General features: G+C 43.1%; 1 protein-coding gene and 1 long non-coding RNA gene across 5 annotated transcripts in view; one reads left to right on the top strand and one right to left on the bottom strand.

The window, feature by feature from the left end:
* DOK5 (docking protein 5) overlaps positions 1–315 on the bottom strand; it is a 153645-nt gene extending 153330 nt beyond the window's left edge. The window contains exons 1-2 of one of the 2 annotated variants that reach the window (XM_040459642.1): positions 266–315; positions 52–219 (exon numbers count right to left, since the gene is read on the bottom strand). In XM_040459642.1, coding sequence (XP_040315576.1) covers positions 52–117 — 66 coding nt within the window. In that variant the 5' untranslated portion in view covers positions 118–219; positions 266–315. Of the gene's footprint in view, positions 1–51; positions 220–265 lie in introns of those variants that run through there. The other variant, XM_040459641.1, reaches the window with a different exon arrangement.
* A 309-nt stretch (positions 316–624) lies between these two features.
* Positions 625–19486, top strand: LOC121019863 (uncharacterized). 3 transcript variants are annotated; one of them, XR_005785795.1, is made up of 4 exons: positions 625–1382; positions 2008–2113; positions 2789–2961; positions 19335–19486. It is a non-coding gene; the product is annotated as an uncharacterized LOC121019863 (long non-coding RNA). The 3 variants fall into 3 exon arrangements; XR_005785794.1 differs by lacking the exon at positions 19335–19486 and adding an exon at positions 7860–8048; XR_005785796.1 differs by lacking the exon at positions 19335–19486 and adding an exon at positions 7450–7828.
* Positions 19487–24002: the final 4516 nt, after the last annotated feature.

Below are 24002 nucleotides of genomic sequence, written 5' to 3'. Positions count from 1 at the left end.
CGAGCAGCGAAAAGGGAAGAAGGGGGAAAAAAAAAAAGGGTCGACACTTACCCCCAGGCGTCTGCTCCGGATCCTCACGTACCCTTGCTTCACTATGTCATTAAAATTGGAAGCCATCCCGGGCAGCCGGCGAGCCCCCTCACCCAAGCGCGCGCACCCGAGGTGGCTCTGGGGCGGGTCAAGGGCCGGGTCGGGAGGCGGCGTGGGGGGGGGGGGGGGGGGGGGGAGCGGGGCCGGGGCGGGGGGGGGGGGGGGGGGGGGGGGGCGGGGGGAAAGTTGACCCGGCGAAGCTGCGGCGGCCGCGGCTCGGCGTGGCCTCAGCAGGCGCGCATCACTCGGTCCCCCAAGCCCCGAAAGTGGGCGGCCGGCTCGCAGCCACTTCGGGGGAGCGCGGGGAGCGCAGCGCCGCGAGGCGAGGCTGGAGCGCCGGCGTCAGCTGACTCATCCGCCAGCCTGGAGGAGGAGGAGCGGCGGCTGCTCAGGGCTCCAGCCCTGCCTCTTCGCGGGCCCCGGGGGAGGGGGTGGGGGGAGGAGGGGAGAGAGGAGGAGGGGCGGGAGGAGGAGGGGGACGAGGAGGAGGACGGCGGAGAGGTGGGCCCCCCCCGGGGGAGGAGCGGCGGGAGGAGGAGGGGGACAAGGAGGGGAGGAGCGGCGGGAGGAGGAGGGGGACGAGGAGGAGGACGGCGGACGGGTGGTTCCCCCCACCCCCACCCCCAAGAGGCGGAGCCGCGCGGGTCCGGGCGCCGGGCCGCGGCCACCCGCAGGCGGACACACTGGGACGCGCTCGCACCCTCTCCCCTCCTCTCCCGCCCACCTGGCCCGCCCCGCCCCCCTTTCCGATCCCTCCCCTCCTCCGGGACCCCGGGCGCGCCCCAGCCGGCCCCCGCACCTCGCTGACGGCCCGCCGAGACAACGCGCCCCCTCTTCCCGCTCCGGTGGCCGATTTTCGGAGGAGAGGAAATTTCACTTTTTCACGGCCGCCGCCGACCCCGCCCCTCCCTTCAGCCCCATCCCCTTCCCGAGCAGGGCTGATTTCTACCTCCTGGTGCGGGTGTCTGGGGAGGCGGTGTTGCCATGGTTTGCCTTGACCTTGGCAAAGGAGGGGAGGGATATTGCCCTGGCTTAAGCTACGTTTGAGCTTCCTCGGGTTTCCTTGGCTCCCTGGACCCAGCCCTCGGTGATATCATTTGCCACATTTTCCTTGGGTGAGCCTGGCTTTCCCGCCTGAATGTAAGTTACCCAGGGGCTGACACCTGGCCTCATTCATACGTGTACCCCCAAAGCCTAGCCCAGAGCAGGTGCATGATAAATTCTTAGTGCCAGGCGTGGCTCTAAACCCCAAGCACGGATTGCCTCGCTTCGACTCCCCTGTTCCTCATGAGGTAGGTCCCCTCCTTATGTAAATGCCAGGCCCATATTTACGCCCCAGTAGTCTAGCAATAGAGCTCACCCTCATAACCCTTAAGGGATACTGCCTCTAGAATAAGATTCTACACTCACTGCCCCTGACTGCACCACCCTCCTGAAGCATGCTTGAGATGAGTTCATACCCACTGACATTTATTGGGCACCAGCCCGCTAGGCATTGTCCTAATCCTGTTAAAGGAATAACGAGATACGTATTATCCTGCACATTTTATGGAAACTAAAGCCCTGGCAGATGAAGACTTGCCCCAGGTCCCACAGGACAAGGACTGAAGGGAGGGGTGTGTGACACCTGCTTTAGGTCAACACTGTGCTATAGCCCTTCTGGAGTGCAGATGTCATGCGGGAGGGAGCTTCCCTCCTTTCCAAGGAAGATCTTTCTAATCATTTGCCCTCTCCACAAAGGTAAAAAGACAGCATCAGAAATGGACAGTTGCTCCCTGGAGGTGACCAAACCAAGGCTGGATGATCTCTGATCGGAGCTGCGGGGAAGAGGGTTCATTTATTGAGTGGACTATTTGACTTGATAAGATTTGAAGACCTTTCAACTCTAAGATTATATGAATCTTTCCTTTCTCACAGGAACACGAGCTTTTAGTCATTTTGGTTTGGTGAGTGTCAGGTAAAGAAGAGAATCACCCAAGAATGTGTCATAGGAGGGCTGAGACCGAGTTGGGACAGGCGAAAAGTAAGTATTCCGGGAGGGGAACTCTTTGTGCTATATGGTAAATCATTAATTCTGTTATCATGTTGCTCTTTGATACAAATGATGTTTTAAGTTTGCATCTCTGCCAAAGAAGGATGAAATGATAAAAATCATTTGGAGAGTTCTTTTTGAAGAACTCTTAGAACTTAAAAAAAAAAATAGTGTCCATGGTTGCCATGAAATAAATGTATTCGTGGAAGGCATTTGTCCAACGCATCATTTGTACACCAAATCAACAGTATCATAGAAACAAAGAATGAAGGAATTGAGGCATAAGGACCTAGAAGTGAATGGCTCAAGATAAAAGAAATAATTACTGACAAAACCTGAAACTGAGAAATCCATCCCATGATAATTAATGTTGAGTATAATTGACATCCATAAATAATTAAGCTAGATGTGAGGAAACTAGAATCAAACTAGAAAATATCAAACTAGGGACGCCTGGGGGGCTCAGTCGGTTAAGTGTCTGACTCTTGATTTCGGCTCAGGTCATAATCTCACAATTGTGAGATTATGTGCTCAGCTTATAATTCTCTGCTCTCATCTTAAAATTCTCTTTCCCTCTCTCTCTGCCCTCCCCCAAAAATTAAAAAAAAAAAAAGGAAAATATCAAACTAGCTGTGAAGAGACAAGTGATTTTTTTTTTAATTGCAGGAATGAACCCAGAATACAGTTTTATTCATTTGGTTTTGGTTAAGTCAAACTGTGAAACATGGAAAATACACAGACTGTACTATTCACAGGATGAACAGCCACTTGCATTTGTCCAAAATGTGTAATACACAACCACGGCAGAAGAGGAAAGGAGGCATTCAGAGATACGCGATGTAAGTAGTGCTTACAGAGTTGCACAGTGCACAACTCACACCACTATACACTGCCAAATGGACATACAGTCCCACACAATTCAGTTTCATTGGGGATAAGGCTGATATAAAAAAAAATCATTATTGCAATCCCTATTTTTAACTCAATTTCCAACACTTCACGCTTCTTATTTGTAGCATCTATTTCTGTTTCCTCAGCATCCACACTCCCTTCTGCCAACAGTGATCATCATATTCATCTTGAGTATACTTTATCCCCTTCTCCCGGTGTGGGTCTAAGGTGGGAGAGTAAGAGTTCATTGTATTAAAATGAAATGAATGCGAGAGCAAAATGAATTCCACATGGTAGTACTTCTCTCCTATTTGGGCATCTTGTTGATATGAAACAAAACTGTGTCACGAATTGAAATAGAAGACTGTAACTATCGCACTGCAGAGCCAGAAATTAATCCCAAATTTCCCTACTCCAATATACTCAGAGTAGAAGCCCAATGTAGCTTGAAACATGAACAACTCATACCATTCCCTCTGTATTCCATTCAACCAATGATTATTATTATTATTGCTATTATTATTATTATTATTATTATTATTATTACAAAGCTCTTTGGGACAGAAAACTATGTGCAGAAATTCAGAAGCTTCTGCACTTTTCCAGGGTAGGTAGGTAGGTTCCCACGCCTCACCCAAAAAGGTTGTACTTACACCAGCTACCACAAAGGACCAAGGCAGAGGCTGAAATGGCACTTGTCCAATATCTTTACCAAAAATAGCTTGAGCTTTGGCCCCATTGCCTGCTGCTCTCAGTGGGAGAGTCACAGAAACGGGCAGCACAGGTAAGCCAGTGCTAATAAAAATGAGTTGGCTATCACTAAGGAGAGAGGTTGTTTGCTGTCCTGCCAGGTCCCCCTCCACCAGTCCTTCCCCACCTAAAGAAAGACGACTTGGAAGATGACACAGAAATCAGGTAGAAGGAAACCTGGGAACAGAGCTGCTTCTGTTACTCATTGCTTCCTTCCTGCATCCAACAAATAATGACTGAGCACCTGCTATGAGCAGAGATTGCCACACACACACACACACACACACACACACACACACACACCACAAAGACAAACAAAATCCCTATCCCCATGGAACTTATACCCCAGTAGGAGAGAGGGAAAAAAATAAGCAGATAAACAGCTTATAAATAGCTATAGTTGATAGCAAAAAGAACATGAGTGTTGTGCTACGTGGGGAGTAATGAGCAGCCTTACTTTCGGTAAGAAAGAGTCAAGGAAGACTTCTCAGAGGAGGTGACATCCAAGCTAAGACAGGAACGATGGGCAGAAGCTATGGGAATCATCAGGGAAGCGCGTCCCAGCTAGAGCCAAGGGCACTGGAGAAAGCCGAATACAGGAAAGTTATAGGTTTAAAATATTATTCTGTCTGATGAACAAAAAATAGATTAGGAGGGACTGAACCGGAAATGGTGAGACCATCGAAAAAATCTACTTCTAAAGACCTGGCACCCAAAAATCTTTAAGGAAAGAGAAATGAAGCTTCCGCTGAGAATGTAAATGTTTTTAAATTTTTTAACGTTTATTTATTTTTGAGAGAGAGAGAGAGAGACAGACACAGAGCATAAGCAGGGGAGGGGCAGAGAGAGAGAGAGGGAGACACAGAATCCGAAGCAGGCTCCAGGCTCGGAGCTGTCAGCACAGAGCCCAATGCAGGGCTGGGACCCACAAGCCGTGAGATCACGACCTGAGCTAAGTCAGAGGCTTAACCGACTGAGCCACCCAGTCGCCCCGAGAATGTGAATTTATATCAATTGATACAACTGTTTTGGAGCGTGATATCTATCCAAAATTTTTAAACTTTTGTAATTGCTTATCCAGTTCTGGAAATGCATGCAAAGGCACAAAGATTTAGTTACAGGAATACTCACAGCAGTGGTATTTATGACAATATGTATATTTATCTTAACTTTATAGAGACATGTGTTAATATAAAATGTATGCATCTAAATATATATTTTACATGGAAGCGCGTATATACGTATCACCAAATTTCTGAAAGAACTGTAATCAATTGAGTACAATCATTCCCCACTAAACTTTGCTTATTGAAAAGTTATTTTTCTCAACCCGAATGAAATCTCCAGAAGGTCTCTGGCTTTTTGGGCTACTACTAGGTAATAAAGAGTCCATTTCAGCCTAATAGCCATATCACACTGAATATCATTCAGATTAGGTTTTGTCCCTTACCCCAGTTGGGAAGTAGGAGCTTCTGTGTGGGCAGAGAGAGAGAGAGAGAGAGAGAGAGAGAGGGAGAGAAAGAATCCCAATCCCAAGCAGGCTCCGCACTGTCTGTACCCCACTGGGGGCTGGAACTCATGAACCCAGAGACCATGACCTGAGTCAAAATCAAGAGTCAAAGGCTTCACCGACTGAGCCTCCCCGACTCAGGCTCCCCACGGGCAAGTTCTCCTTGCTCCAAGTTTTGCCTCGGAGTAGATGACCTCTGGGCAACAGGTATATAATATTTGCTCTTTCTCTCACAGAGCTTTTTTGAGTTCCTTAGAGATGCTAAGAGCTCTTTCTTCTCAGTCTGGCTGCTCTTTACTCCACCCCCGGGTCTCATGCTCCAGGGTTTTTGCCCTTCCAGGTGGTTCTGTTGGTGGATCTATTCTAAGACAAGCCCTCCCTGGCCAGAGGAAAAACTCACTCGGTGTTGGCCCTGCCAGTGAATGATGAGCCCACTCCCGGGGCACCCACTGCTTTTAGCTCTGTCGTGAGTCAAGGCAACTAGTTGACTCCAGGCCTTCACCTTTTGAATATTAAGGAATGGTTCTAACACCAGTCCTTGTGTCCCCGGTACTTGAGACGACTCACTTCTGGCCTTCTAAGTGATTCTCTTGAAAATCGCTCCCTTGCTATAAAGTAAGGGGAAAGCCCTCCCTTCCTTGTCTCATAGGCAGGAGAAAAGCAGCTCTCTGCCAAAGAACCAGCCTCTTCAAACTCTTGAACCACAGCGTCTTATTTAGGCTGGTGGTACGTGATCAACTCTTGCAGACAAAATGGTTTTGAACTCTCTTTTTGCAACTTCTGCACAGATAGTCCAGCACCTTGCTTTAGAATGTTTTCTATAAGTTTCCCCCACTGGGCTTTTGAGGCTTCTGCTGAAATTGAGTCAAAAGGAAGAGTCACATTTAGCAATGGGTTACAAACCCATATCAAAACCATTAAAATGGATATAAAAGACATCCTCCTCTTATTCGTTCATCCAACAAATATTACCTGAGCCAGGCTGGCGAGGCACGGAGGAGCCAATGAAGCAGACAGAAAAAACCAGACTGAGCTTGTAGAAGTGACAATGCACCAGGAATACAAGCCTTTAAGAAAATACTCGGGGCGCCTGGGTAGCTCAGGTGGTTGTGCATCCGACTTTGGCTCAGGTCATGATCTCAAGGTTCATGAGTTCGAGCCCCACGTCGGGCTCTGTGCGGACAGCTCGGAGCCTGGAGCCTGATTCGGATTCTGGGTCTCCCTCTCTCTCTGCCTCTCTCCCGTCACACTCTGTCTCTCTCAAAAATAAACATGAAAAAAAGTTTTTTTAAATACTCAAATTATTTTGAGTGAAATTATGCACAGAAGAAAGTTACATGGTGCTGTTTGGGGAAGGATAAAGAAACAGGACGTGACCCCTTTGGAAGACGGGGGATGGAGAAGTCAGGGAGCTGGAATAGGGAAGGAGAAGGCACTCGCCGCTGAGGGAGGGTAGAGAGGGTGGTGGGGAGAAGGCACATTTAGAACAGAAGGTGGTTAGGGGAACTGGAATTTGGAGAATGAGAAGAGAGTATTGGGCGATGAGCCACAGAGGATAAGAGGGTTTCTCAGTATGTTATAAACGATCTATGAGGTAGGGTCTGGTTTTTTAAAAACTTAGTTGTTTCTTTTTTTAAACAAGGTTGAATATATCTACAGTAAAATAGTAGCGGTGGTTATTATTTGTTGTTGGGAGTATTAGATTAACTTTCTCCTGTGTGCTTTAAAATAAATAAAAATAAATCCCAGGGGCACCTGGGTAGCTCAGCTGGTTAAGTGTCTGACTCTTGATTTTGGCTCAGGTCACGATCTCACGGTCGGTGAGTTCACGACCCGTGTCAGCTCTGTGCTGATGGTGCAGAGCCTGCTTGGGATTCTCTCTCTAGCCTTCTCTTTCTGTCCCTCCCCCGCGCGTTCTCTCTCGCTCTCTGTCAAAAGAAATACATAAACTTAAAAAAAATCGAAATGCAATTTTTAAAAGTAGGATGACTCTTTCTGCACGGGTGGACCTCATATCTTGAGTTTTATAACCAAGGCCGCAAAAGCAAACGTAAGCCTCTAGTGAACTTGACTGGACCACAAAAAAAAAAAAAAAAAAAAAAAAAGTCTTGTGATCATTAAGCTCTTCCAGATATTTGAGTTTCTTTCCTGATGAGAAGAGTGTTCCTCTCTGTAGGTCAATGCAGAGCCAACCCAGGAAGATCTAGGCCAACACATGAGAAAAAGACCGAGAGAAGTTAAGTACATGATGAAGGCCCTTGGCATTTCTAGAGCTCCTTTTCAAAATGTAGCATGTATCATGCAGTGGTTTGTACAAGAAGATTAGAAGGTCAATATTCCAGAGGTCTCTTCAGGGCTGTTCCCCTAGTTCACTGAGTGACTTTGGGCAAGCCATTAATTTCTCCGGCCTCATAACCTGATCTGGAAAACAGAGATAAACGGCACCAGCCTCACTGCCACAGTCTGTTGAAGTCCCTGGATAGGATGTGTGTGAAGAGGGCAGCGTCTTATGTTGAAAGTGCTTTGCCGATGCTAATTAATCCTCGCAGCACCCCCACGCCCTGTCATATCATCCACTTTTCACAGCTGAGGGACCTGAAACAGAAAGCCTGAGCAACTTGTCCAAAGACACAGAAGTCTGCATCGGAACAGGGGGGATTAGCAGGCAACAGCAGTGGCATCTGAAGAGGCAAGATTTTCACTTCACTCATAAAATATGATGAAATTGCATCTGGAATGTTTTCATTTTGAAGACATAGTTTCTGTGTCAGTGGATTATAAGGCAAAGAAAAAAAAAAACAGTCACATTTGTGTGGGGGGGGGCAATTTAGGGACTCCTTTCTTTGGCTGGTGACTGTAATTGGCTGCACACAGCAATTCTACCTCTGTCTCACTGGCCAGAGCTTAGTCACATGCCCTGGACTTCACAAAGAGATGGGGAAGTGGGGAAATGTAGATTTTATGCAAAGGCAGAGGGCGGCTTGCTCGAGGACTGGATCAGTTCTAGAAAACCTGAGGGCACGCAGTGACCCGTAAGGAAGCTACTGGGGACCACGAGGAATCCGAACATCCTGACATCTTCACGTGGCCTCAGGCAAATTCACAGTCCTCCTAACATTATCCCCCACTGGTATTTCCTCTTTCGTCAGTTTCGGTTTTTTTAGCTGAAAGTAGCATAAAGCTCCACCGCCGGAATCTCAGATCAAAGGCTAAGGTTATTGCTGTAGTTTACGAAATCTAAGATGCCGCTAATTTCAGAGTGCACTACCACTTTATGCACTAGGAAGGAAGAAAAATTACTTCTGGCTTAACTTTTCAGGTCGATGGCCGGCCACCAGAGTTTATTAAAGCTTTACGGAGGTTTAATTGTCATACAGCAAACTGCGGATACGTAAAATGTGAAGTAAGTCCTGACATGCGGGTACACCAGGGAAGTCATCCCCACAGTCAGGATAACAGACATATCCTTCATCCCCAAAGTGCTCTCATGCCCCTGCTGTCTCGAGCCACCACGCTCTGGGCTATGGTAGCCATTATTTTGCAATATATAAATGTTTCAGATCAACACTTGTACACCTTAAACTTACGCAGCATAATATGTCAATTACAGGGGCGCCTGGGTGGCGCAGTCGGTTAAGCGTCCGACTTCAGCCAGGTCACGATCTCGCGGTCCGTGAGTTCGAGCCCCGCGTCAGGCTCTGGGCTGATGGCTCGGAGCCTGGAGCCTGTTTCCGATTCTGTGTCTCCCTCTCTCTGCCCCTCCCCCGTTCATGCTCTGTCTCTCTCTGTCCCAAAATAAATAAAAAACGTTGAAAAAAAAAATTTTTTTTTAAATAAAAATTAAAAAAAAATGTCAATTACCTCTCAATAACTCTCAGGGGGAAAGTTGTATTTTTTTTTTCTGTACTTATTTCACTACAACTTAGCGGAGACCTGCACAGCTGATGCATGTCGTTCATTAAACTGCTGAATCACACTCCATCATTTGACAGGAGCACATCTTCTTTCTCCTCCCTCTACTGGTGGACATCTAAATTATTTCCATTTTATCCCATTACGAGCAATAGGCATCAAATTGTTACGTCTAAAATATGAACTAAGATCATCACCATAAGAATATCTTTTTTAAAAAAAAATCCAAAATCGCTGACAGTCATTGACGCTCAATATCAAAATTCTTGAAAACAATAGCTGCTTGTGGGCTCTTTTTATGAAATCAAATACTCAATAGACCTTCTAAGGAGCAAGCGCAATAAAGAGTCTGTTTTGCAGAAACTCTGCAGGGAGAGTGAAAACGAAACTAATATATTTTAAATATTTCTTTGATTTCCCCTGTTAAGCTTCAAATTGTAACTCTTACATCAGTCTATTTAAATAACTGCAAACATATAACCATGAATGATAGAGGCAGGAACATGCAAGGACTCTGGTTTAGTATTTTAGCTCAAAGGGTTGCATCTGTCCTTCCTTATGAAGTGACTTTAGCAAGATCATGTTCCGTTTGCACATAGAATGAAAGCCCCATTCCTCCTTGTCCTACAAGGTCACACCTGCCCCTGGGTCCTCATCCACCCCCTTGACATCAGCTACTCCTTGCCCCTGCACACCTCCTTCCCATCCACAAAGAACTTCCTCCTGTTCCCGAGAAACACCAAACTCACTCCCACCTCAGTGTCTTAGCATTTGCTTGTTCCTTTCTTTGTAAACTCCTGCCTCAGATTTTCGCATGACTGACTCCTTGTTAATATGTATCAGCTTGTGTCACCTCCTCTGAGAAGCCCTTCATGACCTCTGAATCCCAATTAGCATGCTTCTTCTAACCAAATCACTTGCCTTCATAAAACTCTGTTATTTTGTGCAAAATACTAAATGACAAATTTAGATCTCTTGTCTAATGATAGGTTGGCATGCCTCCTGTCTGTTCCCCACCTTCTACGAAACTGGGCGTGAGTAGGAACCTTTCTGACTTGTCCACTATGAGCCCCAGTGCCTGGGACAATGCTGGCACTGATGAATGATTGAATGAATGAATGAATGAATGAATGAATGAATGAATACAGTGAAATTAAAGCAAAAAACAGTGCCTGCAGGCTATCTGATACTACATGTGCCCTGAGACGTTGAACGAATGGCGGAAACCTAAAATAACGTCTGCATTGCCATTGCTGTACCTTCTCGGGTGCGAGCCATTTGTAGGCAAATACATCTCACGGCATTGCCTTCAATGGCAATCAATGGAGCACTCAAGGTACACTTGTTTGTAGAGGTGTTCGACGCTAAAGAAAGAAGTCCAAACAAACAAGCAAAACAACCAACAACTATGGACTTTGAAGTCCAACAGATTTGGTTCAAATTCCCACCTCACTACTTACACTGTCTCTGAACTAGTATTTCCCCACCAGGGCAATTTTGTCACCCAGGAGATATTTGTCTGGAGACATTAGGACTGTCATAACTGTGGGGTGAGGGGGACAATCTGCATCCAGTAGGTGGAGGCCAGGGAAGCTAACTAAATATCCTCCCCACAAAGAATTACCCAGCCACGATTGCCACCATGGATGAGAAACCCTGCTCTCAACAAATTGCTTAATTTCTTTTGTATTTTATGTTCTCATCTGCAAATTGGGAACAGACCATATCAACCGTGTAGGATTACTGTAGAGATTAGGAAAAATGTGTTTAAGGCTCATGTCTGGAGCATGGTAAGTCAACAAGTAAACATTATGTTTATTATGAACATCACGTGTTATATTGTTTATCGTTTCTCTTTATTAGTTGCTAAGGCATGAAGCTCCTTCTCTGGCTGGAGATTCCCTTCTTCTCTTTGAATCCTCAGTTCCTAACAGAGGGCCTGGCACTGAGCAGATGCTTAATGTGGCCTCAATTAATTAAACTAAATCTTGAATTGTCTAAAACATCTGAGACTTAGCTCATCTTATACTTTGTCCCTCTTTCTCAAAATTAGTTTGATCGCTCTAGTCAGTACTGTCCCCTTTATGATCAATTTTTCAAATTATTTTCTCATGAATCATCTCGTTGGCCTCTTAAGTCAAAATTAAATCACAGGACATGAAAATTAAGGATCTGGACCCTGATCTGCCTTTGCCTGGCTTATAGACAGAGTGGATGCAGCACACTGGCCTTCTTACTACTTCTTGACAAGCCAACCAGGTTTCTGCCTCAGGGCCTTTGCACTTCTGGCTAGAATGCTCTTCTCTCTGGATATCAGTGTGAGATCTTAATGTTCCTTTCTCTGGTTATCATGGGGTTGAGTGTTGTTGTATTCTTGTTAGTGTAGTCTAGATAACATATTCTAGATAACAACTTCTTTTAAGTGTTACAAAACCTTTTGGCCTGGGGTGGTCTTTTCTTTTTCTTTAGGATGTCTTCTCATGAACAGAATGGAACCAAACTTCACCGATCATTTCTTAAAGCTGGTCATGGGAGCGTCTTTTTATAGAAACCTCTCAGGATCCTAATGTCATAAAATATTTTCCAACGTGTTTTTCCACAAGCGTTAAAGTTTTGCTTTCACATTGAAGTGCTTAATTCACGGCGAATCGCTGTGCTGTGGCAGGTTGGAATCCGGTTCATCTATTTCTACGTGAAACCACTGGCAGTAGCCCTCTTTGCACATCAGTCTACAGTGTCGCACCTGTTACAGCTCCAGTTTCCCGATGTGGGACAGCTTCTGGACCTTCAGCTATATGCCTGTCCCCAACCCTAGTGATCATAGCTTTGTATCAATTTTCTTCCCTCATCTAAGGCTGCCCCTTCTGGTTTTCTGCTTGTTTTTCCCCCCCAGGTCCCTCTCCTTTTGCTATGCCATAAATGCTGGTGTTCTTAGGGGTTCGGTGCACTTCTCTCTTACTTCCTCATTCTAGACGCGATCCCGTTGCCATATGCTCCCCAAATACATGCCTGAACTATGACCTGTCCAACAATAGCCCACGCGTGCTGAGTACACACTGGGTTCCAAACACAATCCAGGAGCTCACGGCACATCATCAGCTCACCGAATCCACCAGCAACGCAGCGTGGCAGGGACAGCTGTCATGACCCATAGTCAGCAGTGAGAGAGCTGTGGTACAGAGGTTAAGAGACTTGCCCAAGGTCTCAGAGCCAGTGAGTGGGGGCAGGCAGGCTGGCGACACCATGGACAGAGCACAGCACACACTCAATCCGTATGTTCTAGCATTTACTGGGGCGCTCTAGCCGGATGTCCCCAGCACAGGTCGAACTCAGTGTGTCCCAGTCTGAGCTATTGTTAGTGGGAGTTTTCCAGTGGACTGAAAGGGACTGAGCACGTGTATACACATACACACAGACACTCCTGCATCTGTATACTCATAGGAAAAAATTATTCAGATGTTTGCTTTTTATTTAATTTTGTTAATATTCAATTTATGAAGTTCACAAATTAAAAAACCTATTTGCTAAACACACACACACACACACACACACAGGAGAAACTGGGTGAGGGGTACCAGGGACCTGTCTATACCATTTTTCCTTTCTGTAAATCTTTATTCCAAAATAAGTTAAAAAAAATCTGGTTTTTCCTTTTAACTTTGACTGTAAAAAATTAGTATTGTGTTTATCAGTCTTGCAGAATTCAACCTTCACTTCTAAAGAGTCTTTGAATGATGTTTGGCTCATTTTCAAGCTTAAACACTTTTAAACATTTTAAACTGTATTTATGAATTTAATATATTTGATTTCCTTCTTAAGTACTTCACCTGCGTACCACAACATGTAGACTCTTCCCCAATACAAATAATTTTTATGAATTTTAAACAGGTAAATACTGCGAGCCTTAAAATCTTCGGAAATATCTCAATGCATAGTAAAATTTAGTTATAAGCCTAAATCAATTCTTCATGGACTCTTTACTTGTTTCCTGTGAGGCTATAACTTTCAACTTGAATAGACCAAATTCTTTTAAATTCTGTAAGTATATTGAAAAAAACCCTAAATATGTAACAAAATGTTAATAATGTGGTTTTGATTCTGCTGAACCTGTCTACTCTCAATTGCCAGGCTCCCTGGCTTCCGGGAGGCATGGAGTGCAGGAAGGTGAGTATCAGCCCAATGAATGCAGGCGAGGATCCCGATAGCATGACATTCCAGCTAAGACAAAAACAGCTATCCTTACACTGCGATCCATTTGAGCGATTGCCTATTCCGCATGCTGGAGGTTCCTAATGCCGGGGGCACTGTTTGATTCTTCTCAGCAATATTTTTGGTCCCCATAAACTTCGCCTTAGGGTTGCTTTGTCGTGGGCCACAGAAAATAAGAAAGATGGCGTGCCAAGTCACATGTGCCACAACCCTAGATTCCAGTCACATTCAAGATCCTAATTCTGCCTCCTCCCAGAAGTGCGGTCCCCCAGTCTGCTTGCGCTCGTGATTGAAATCTGCGTTTCCCCGGCCCTTGATATCTGTCAGTACTTTCCATCTAGGTCTGAATACCAGTGGATTTGTCAGGAATCCTGAATTCTTATCCATGCGTTCTCTCCTTGGACGATACAACCCTCACTGATGCTCAAAATGACATCCCTTTCCTTTACGTTTTGCCTTCTCACATCGACTCGGGGGGCCATTTTCTTGACCCCTTTGTACCCTTCTACCTTTCCCTCCAAACCTCCACAGCCCTTCCCACGTCCCACCCGACTCACTCTCAGTACCTGGCCTCTCGTAGCGCACTAACCACAAACCACATGCTCTTCCTTAATGCTGCTTCCTCCTACATTCTCCCCTCAACAGTTCCTGATTTATATATTTTGATGCCCCTTTATTTTTGTGCATAAAGATACATGACTGGTTTTTTTTTTCACTGAGTTGTGTTAACACCAAAATGAAATGAGCTTCCTTTACATCAATAAATCATGCCTTAGATCTTATTTCATAGATTAATACAGTACGCCCTCTTAATGTTTTTGTGATGGTCTGCCCATCCTTTATTTTTAATCTATAGGAATCATTTTAAAGGAGTCTTTTAAAGTTAGTCTTCAGTTAGTATATGATTGAATGCATCTTTTCATTGGATAGTTTAATTCACTTTCATTTTTTTTTTTTTAATTTTTTTTTCAACATTTATTTATTTTTGGGACAGAGAGAGACAGAGCATGAACGGGCGAGGGGCAGAGAGAGAGGGAGACACAGAATCGGAAACAGGCTCCAGGCTCTGAGCCATCAGCTCAGAGCCCGACGCGGGGCTCGAACTCACAGACCGCGAGATCGTGACCTGGCTGAAGTCGGACGCTTAACCGACTGCGCCACCCAGGCGCCCCTAATTCATTTTCATTTTTAATATTTTTTGGTCTGTTTCATCTTCCTCCTCCCCTTCATTTTTGCTTTCTGATTTTACACTCCTTTTACATGTCATCCTTCCCCCCTTTTTATATACAAGCTGTATTTTCTTTTTTAACTTTTAATAATGCTGATGTAAAAAAAAAAGTTGTTGACAACTGATACTATCCACATCAACACAATTTACCGTCTACATTAATATGATTTCATTATGCCAGGAAATTCTTGCCCAGGAAAATGAAGTTGCAAATAACTTTATTGTTTGCTTGAGAAACTTGCTGAGAATCCATTTACCCAAACAATGGACTATTCCCCTTTTCCCTTCAGTACAAGGAACGATAGTCTCTTCTTCCTACTAAAGAGTGGATTGCTCAGAGTGGATTCATCACATTCTTGCTTCTATTTGAAAGACTCCTTCGAGATGTTCACCTTTCCGCATCCATCATTCCTCAACTATATCACAACCTTTGCCAATACCAGTCAAGCCCCTGCGTTGAAAGACCCACCTTAAATCAGGCCACAGAAACCTCGCAGACATCCACTTTTGGCTTTCCCCTCTAGAGATGCTACTGAGGCTCCAGCCTCCCCTACCGCAATAAATGATAAATTTGGCTTTGATCTGTAGGCTATTTTAATGATCTCTTTGGGGAGTCAGCAGTCAACACTATCCTATTTTTATTCCCCCCTGGTAGTTAATTTTACAATTTTATGAATATATTTCAATCTATTTTTAACAGTCTCACTTTTGCAGAAGATAAAAAATTAAGCAATTTTTATTTCCCCCAGACCCCACTCTCTTTCCAGCCTTTGTTAATAAGATATCTGGTATAAGATTATAATGATAGGGGCACCTGGGTGGCTCAGTCGATTAAGCGTCCGACTCTTGGTTTCCGCTCAGGTCATGATCTCACAGCTTCATGAATTCGAGCCCCACGTCGGGCTTTGTGCTGGCAGCGTGGAGTCCGCTTGGGATTCCTTCTCTCTCCCCCCCTCCCTGCCCCTCCCCTGCTCGTGCGCTGTCTGTGTCTCTTTCAAAATAAATAAACTTAAAAAAAATTTTTAAAGGTTACAATGATAAAGATGATCAGGATTTTACAACATGCTTGGTCTTTGAATAATCATTTTTGACCTTTATATTAGGTTTTTTAAGTATATAAACATCTATGATGGAAAATCTAACATAGTGTTTTATGTCACCTCTTCTAGTATCTACTACAGAGTATCCGTATAATCTGAGATTTTTCAATGCATAGATCTATCATTCATTTTTTTTCCTGCGCCTTCTCATTCAAGAGTTATTTTTCAGGTGTACAATATAGTGATTCAACAATTCCATACATCACCCGGTGTTGTATGATAACTAACTGGAATTGAAGTAAAAACTTTAAAAAATAATAGCACAGGCAAGCAAAAAAACAAATGAAAAAGAGTTATTTTTAAAATCTGTGCTATTACTATCCTTTAAATAAATTGCACCTGTTTTGATCAATGGTGGTTTTGTATAGTCTCATTTTCCTTCTCTGAAATTATTTGACACATTCTTGTGAATAGCAGGAAATGTCTTTGATTTCATTTTTAGGGAAGGTACTTTACATTTGCTGCCAGTGCAATGACCTCATGAGTTTAAATGCAAATCAGACAAAGGGCGTGGCGAGGTATACAAAATTCAACTGGGTATCATTATCAACATCTCCATTGGTGGTATGAATTTGAGAATATATATTTAAAAAATGAGCTCATCCAACGGACAAGTCTTTATCCCGGGGTAGAAATCCTATTTCGATGTCTTTGAAATTCCATCAAATTCCTAAGTCTGAGTTAGCAAAGATCAATTTCATGGGCTTTGAAATGGGAGGAAAAAGCAAAAACAAAATTAAATCAAGAGACAAACGGGTATGAGTCACAGAGTCAGTAACTGTGTATAACTTGAACTCAGGACAACAGGCTACTCGGCCACATCCTGGAGTTATGAAAACACGAAAGGAAACTAAAACAGAGCTCGGTGAGCCCCAGCAGGGTAGCCGTGGACAGTCCCACAGTCTCAGGACGAAGTTTTGCTCACAGATCAGCCCAGTTCATGAGAATGACAACTATCCCTTACATGTGAATAGATTTCTTAAACTTTACTTATATAAAACTTACTTACATAAAACTAAACTTATATAAAAATAAGTTTACTTATTTTTGAAGAGAGAGACAGCATGCATGTGCACACAAGTTGGGAAGGGGCAGAGAGCAGGAGAGACAGAATCCCAAGCAGGCCCCGCACCATGAGCACAGAGCCTGATGCGGGGCTCAAACTCACGAACTGAGATCATGACCTGGGCCCAGATCAAGAGTCGGTCGCTCAACTGGCTGTGCCACCCAGGCACCCCAGATTTCTTAAATTTTAAAATTAAGTACAAAAAATTTGAAAGTAAAAAAAAAAAATCATAGTATTAGTATTCTGAAAATAATGAATTTGTACACACTTTACATGTATGCATTTGAAACACATGAAGAAAATTAAAACTTCAAATTTTTCTAAGTTTAAACATTCATAAATTAAAAAGACTTAGTAACTATTCAAGAAACTATCCAGTTTCTTGAGGGGTACTTAAAGAAAACAAATATATTAAATTTATAAAAGCTGTTTAAATTATTTGAGGTATTTAAGCTTGTAAAAGGAACCAAATATTTGTCAAAGATCCTGCAAGTGATTACTAATACCTGCTAGATTTAAAAATAGAAAAATATATTTGTGCACTAAACTTAAAGCCTAGCAAAGAATAGTTTTTCTTATATAAAACAATTTTTTAAAAATGTTTATCTATTTTTGAGAGAGACAGAGACAGAGTGCAAGCGGGGGAGGGGCAGAGAGAGAGGGAGACACAGAATCAGATGCCGGCTCCAGGCTCGGAGCTGTCAGCACCGAGCCCAACACGGGGCTCGAACTCAAAAACCAAGAGATCGTGACCTGAACTGAAGTCGGATGCCCAACCGATGGAGCCACCCAGGCACCCTGATAGTTTTTCTTTTATAATGATAACTTCAATAAATTGAATAATATTAAAAAAAAAAAAACTTTTGAATAGTATTTTTCTATATGTAGAAGCATCCCTTCAGGGCACCAAAATAACTCACATAAACCTATCCTTCCTTTCATACTGCTTCCTTGAGCTTTTATGTAATCATTAAACGGATTTAAGTGCCTATTATTATACTCCAGGTAATGGTCAAGACACTGGGGATACAGCGAGAAATGAAGAAGGGTTACTGGCGATGTGTTTACACAGACACGTATTTTTGTGTTTTTCCATACTTGTGTGAGTGAGGTGTTTAAGCACAATCAAGTTAGAATGCTTGCCTCCCCACCCACTCCCTGCTTGTTACACATCCCTTTCATGGGGTGGCATTAGAAGGAGTGGATGTGGCTAACGGAGAGATGAATTTAGGACACACTGATTTTGGTGTTCATGGGATAGACGTCTGTGCTTCAGTCATTGGTGTGTTCAGTTAACATTTTTCTCACAGTTCTGGTGTAGAAATTGCTTCCTAAGAGATTCTCAGTGTCTCCCGGGTTAGCTCTCCCTTTTAATGACACAAAGGTACAAGGACAGAAGTAGTATCAAAGCGGAAACATGCTCCTGAGCTCACGTGGGCCATGGAGGGGAAACAAGGCTTGGAAGGTTCAGAGTCAGATGACAGTGTATGAAAAATTCGGACACGAACATCTCTATCGTTGAGGATCCGTTTGATACTCTAGCACCAGTAACAATAAATGTACCATACACGTTCATTCTCCTTGATGGGAATTCTGAGACACAGCGCTCCGGAATTCCTGAACTCATAGTGTATAAGACACGAAAATTGAGTAGCGGTATATTAAATCACCTCTGAGCTCATCTGACACATCTTGTCCTGACAAACTCTTACGGATCTAGACAAAACAGCACACAAAACTGCTCTCAGAACAGAAATAAGCAACCACAGTAGAGAAAACACCCCGAGTCTTCTTTCCCTATTCCCTCTAGAAGTAAGATTATGAAATCATTGTTACATGATAGAATGATCAAAAGCTATGTCCACCAAAAATGTAGGGAAAAAGGTATGACAAAGGTGTGAATCAGTTAACAAAATAAATTCTGTGCTATTTTGCTGTACTTGGTGACATAGATATGTGACATTTGACTTTTTTTTTATTAAATCAGCTTTCAAATCATTTGTGATTTATGATTTTTTAATGATTTATTATTTATGTCATATTTATTTTCTCATTCTAAGTAAATATTTGCTCTGTATCTTATTCTCAATTCATAATATATTAAAAAAAATTTTTTTTACCTTTCTTTATTTTTGAGAGAGACAGAGACAGAGTGTGAGCAGGGGAGGGGCAGAGAGAGGGGGAGACACAGAATCTGAAGCAGCTCCAGGCTCTGAGCTGTCAGCACAGAGATCGACGCGGCGCTCGAACTCATGAACCATGCGATCATGACCTGAAACGAAGTCGGACCCTTAACCGACAGAGCCAGCCAGGTGCCCCTTAATTCATCATTTTATACACATTTTCTTTTTAAAGAGGGCTCTAGTGACCATAAAAGCTTCAAGCCTCACAAACCAGGGTCTCACACGAGTAGTGGATGCCTGGGTAAACGGAGTTTACAGTGCAGTGGGAAAGCGTCTCTCCATTGCCCTTAAACAGGAATAGTGATTGTTTGGATGTAGATCCTTGTTTGCTTGAAATCTTTCCTTTTCCTCCTAAATTTGCAGACATCGTTTCATTGGATCCTAGGTTTTACTATTGCAGAAGACTGGCAAAATGGGAAACAGAAGACAACAGGGCAGTGAGAGATGTATTTATACATCACGGCATAAAAAAATTATGCTTTGGGGCGCCGGGGTGGCTCAGTTGGTTAAGCGTCTGATTTTCGATTTTGGCTTAGGTCACGATCTCACGGTCCGTGGGTTCGAGCCCCACATCGGGCCCCGTGCAGACAGCTCAGAGCCTGAAACCACCTTGACATTCTGCATCTCCCTCTCTCTCTCTGCCCCTCCCCATTTGTACACTTGCTCTCTTTCTCTCAAAATAATTAAACTTAAAAAAAAAAAAGTGCTTCGGTGAAAGACTACACAGGTCTACAGCACACTCTCTGAGTTACCCAGCTTTGTTACAGCTCTGTGAGTTGCAGATAACGGAGAGATGTGCAAAGTGTGTCTCAGGTTCAAACTGTCTTCACTCCTACCCTTCGGGAAAAAGTCCGTTTTCGTCTTTGGTTACTGCTCATGTCAACATCCCTTTACTCCAGACAAATTTCTGCTGTTTGGACTTTCCCTTTGAACCCGTCATAACATCAGCCTGGGTCTTTCATCTGCGTAAAATAAAATCTCTACCATATGTTCATTTTGGTATCTGTAGGTTAAGTTGCAATTTTACCTTTTCCCGAAAACTACCTTTCAGTAACGGTCAGTGCTCTCTGGATTCTCTCTTTCCCAGAAGGGAAGGTTGGAGCTGTCTTGACTTTTGTTTCCTTATAGATAACTTGATTTTTCCCTCTAGATACTCAAGGGTTTGTGGGTTTTTTTTCCCTTGAAGATATAAATGCCATCATAGATGAATATTATTCATTCACTGTGACATGATGAGTTAAAAAGAGGCAACAACCTCTAATTTAAGACAAGGCAAAATAAAATATCATTCTGATGTTTTGAACTGAACTCTCTGGCTTAGTGGTTTTTGTGGGTGTTATTAAATATTGTTGAAGCTGCAATAAAGTACTGTTTTTTTCACGTTAAAAGCATTAAACCATCTTAGACAAAGCCTGGAGGACACTGTACAAGCCTACATTCCTGTACAGCTGTTTTAGTTCATGCCCATTGGGTTTCTTTTGATCCAGCCTCATGGCATTATTATTATCATTTCAAGGATAAATTTAAAAAATTTGATATGTACTATGATGTTATTTTGATCCGAGGTTCCTTCTCCAGACAGATTATTTGTTATAATATTATCAACAAAGCTTCTGTGACTTGTAATGATGCAGCTTATGGAAGTCTTAGGCTTAAAGCATCACAGATTCAGCACGTGCAAACTGCCAGTTTAACTAAAGAGAAATGCTTATTTTTAGAAAATAAGAGCTCTGCTTAACACCTTAACATTTTTCCTCATCTACATTTCCTTTCTCAAGACATTTTCGTTTTCGTTTTTAACTTAGAATGCCCCTCCACAAAAAAAAAGGCGCCATTTGTTTTCTTCCTGTGAATCACATGATGAGTTGAAATACATCAAGACTAAAAAATGTGGCAGCGAGGAATGCTAGGAGTTCTAAGGCTTCTTGACGTTATCCTAGACTCTAGACCCTCTGCTTGTTACCAGAGTACCAGGTTTTTAAACATACAGATATATCACAATGCTATCTAGAAAAAATGCCTTCAAGATAAAGTCCATGGTATGATGTTAAGTGAAAAAAGAGAAAGACAGACAGACCAAAGAATGCATAGCTTGGCATTATAATAAACCAAAATGAAAATAAATGCATTACATTGAATTTATTTGATAAGAAAAAAAGACTTCAGGATACCCATAAATCACAAAAACAACTATCTCTGGACGTAGAGATTAAAGGCGATTTGAATTTTCATATTATACTTTCCTGCATGTTAGGTGTTATAGAACAAGCAGAGATTAATTTACAGAGAATAATTTTCTTTGATTCTCTTAAAACAGTATTTAAGAGAATCAAAGAAAATTATTACTCTGTGATGACCGAGTTCAAATATTTATGATCTAGTCCCCCAAAACATCCTACACTCCAGCCACACAGAGGACATAATTGGCCTTTACACAGCCACCTTCTCTGCTTTTGCTGTTTCTGCTTTAAGAAAACCTTCCCTGATTTTCTTCAATGGCATCAGTTGTATCCACAGCATTTTGGAAATGCCTCTTCAGTGGAACTTATCATATTATCCAGTTTCTTTACATGCTTTCTCCACTCACCTGGGGGCTCCTGGGGGCAGAAACCACATCTTACCTATCTATGTATCTCCCACGTCTCTGCCTGACACCCGGAGGGCTCTATATTTGTTCGACAAATGAGTGAATAAGCAACAAAACCCAAAACAAGATTATGGGAGCTTTTTTTTTTTTTTCCTGTTTCACGCAAACTCTTACTTCTTGAGAGGTCTGAGCCTACACTCTGCATCTCCACAAACTTACTGTCTGCATTGACATTCTTTTCTGCAAGTGCAGTGAAAAAGCCAAATATGGATGGTCTGGGCTGATGAAAACTTCCTTTCTTCCAGAACAAACAGAAGGAACAACCTTTTGCATCTCTGGGAAAAACTGGTTTTCTCTTAAGAAGTGTCCAGTCTAGGGGCGCCTGGGTGGCGCAGTCGGTTAAGCGTCCGACTTCAGCCAGGTCACGATCTCGCGGTCCGGGAGTTCGAGCCCCACGTCGGGCTCTGGGCTGATGGCTCGGAGCCTGGAGCCTGTTTCCGATTCTGTGTCTCCCTCTCTCTCTGCCCCTCCCCCGTTCATGCTCTGTCTCTCTCTGTCCCCAAAATAAATAAATGTTGGAAAAAAAAATTAAAAAAAAAAGAAGTGTCCAGTCTATACACCAAGGAAGCAATTTCTGAAACTCACTGCTGAATCACATCTAGGTCAGAAATGACCACTTTTGTGTATGTCTCACTTATTTTGAAGTTACTTATTATTCTGGCAAAAATACACCTTGGGGAGCTCAGCTCCTGTAAAAAGGAACGTTGGTTGGGTAATAAAAGAATTCTAGACTTCATAAAGGTTGTCCTATGAATATGTCCTCATCTTTTTTTTTTTAAATGTTTATTTTATTTTATTTTATTTTATTTTATTTTATTTGAGAGAGAGAGAGAGAGAACATGAGCAGGGGAGGGCAGAGAGAGAGGGAGACACAGAATCCGAAGCAGGCTCCAGGCTCTGAGCTGTCAGCACAGGGCTCGAACTCACGAGCCTTCGAGCTGTGAGATCATGACCCGAGCCGAAGTCGGCCGCTCAACCGACTGAGCCACCCAGGCGCCCCTGTCCTCATCTTTTTGATTAATCTGTCAGTGATATGTTTAATAATTACTGAATACTTTTTCCTCAAAGGACTCGAATCTCCTTATCCACCCTTTCGTGCCCCTATGAAGAAAACTATCTTCGTGCCCCTATCTTGTCACAAAACCAATGAGAACATGGAATCCTGGTGTTATGGGTTGAATTGTGTCCCCCGACAAAAGATATATGGAAGTTCTAACACCCAGTACCTCAGAATGTGACCTTATTTGGAAATAAAGCCACTGTTCGTTAGGGCAGCCCTAGAAAACTAATACATATAGATACATTTAACCCATTTCCCAGGATTTGCACCTAAATTATTGGTGAAAACAGAATGAAGTCCATGTTTTCTGTTCTCTGAGTCAGTCTGTGGTCAAGTAGGAGACAGTTACAGCCCTCTGGTTATAATTCGCCTTAGTTCTGCTATAAAGATTGGCCAAGAAGTGTTGAGTCTTGTAAGTTGTAGAAGGTGGCACACGAATTTGCAGAGAGATAAACTTGTCTTTCCCATAATTTTGCATTTAACCTTTCGTAAGGTTGGTCTGAGAGTCAAGAACAAACCCAGCAGGGTTAAAGTAGGCTGTAATTTTGCATTATCTTTTGGGTAGTCATTTATCTGTCCTGATGTACTGTGAAGTCAAGATTTCTGCTTATTAACCTTTCAGCAAAAGCAAGCCTGACTTTTCAGTTGGAAGCTAAAAGTACTAGAACAATTACCTCAAATGGCACTGCATTTCACATCAAGGAATTTGGCCTTGTGGCTGTTCTTTTTTAAGTGGCCATTTGTTATTACCAAATAGAGGGACCTTAAATGGGAACACATGGTTAGCTAAAATGAATACAATGTATAGATTCAAAGTAGGAGTTTGTTTTGTGCAGTAAGTGACCACCCCATGAGCCACATGAAAGCAAACACAAGACAGGGGAAACAGAAGGGATCTATGGCTGAGAGTCTAGAGTATAAATCCAGACTTCCAGATTTAAAATCCTGGCTTCTCCATTCACCAGCCTTAAGATCCTGGGCCAGTCACAATGTGCCCCTGTTTCCTCATACATCAAGTGGGGGTAAGAAGAGTATCTCTCTCATAGGACGGGTGTAAGCATAAAAAGTTCTTAGTATCCTGGGGCGTCTCCGTGGCTCAGTAGGTTAAGCGTCTGACTCTTGGTTTCAGCTCAGGTTATGATCTCACGGTTCTGTGAATCTGAGCCCCATATCGGGCTCTGCAATGACGGTGTGGAGCCTGACCTGGGATCCTTTCTCTCCCTCCGTTTCTCTCTCTCTCTCTCTCTCTCTCTCTCTCTCTCTCTCTCTCTCAATAAATAAAATACATACATTTTAAAAAGAATAAAAAATAAAATCTAGAAAA

This window comes from Herpailurus yagouaroundi, unplaced genomic scaffold (assembly GCF_014898765.1).
Source record: "Herpailurus yagouaroundi ecotype Mexico unplaced genomic scaffold, PumYag 246, whole genome shotgun sequence".
In the NCBI taxonomy this organism is placed as follows: domain Eukaryota; kingdom Metazoa; phylum Chordata; class Mammalia; order Carnivora; family Felidae; genus Herpailurus; species Herpailurus yagouaroundi.
Note: the sequence above shows the minus strand (reverse complement) of the source record. Positions and strands in the feature narration are given on the sequence as shown.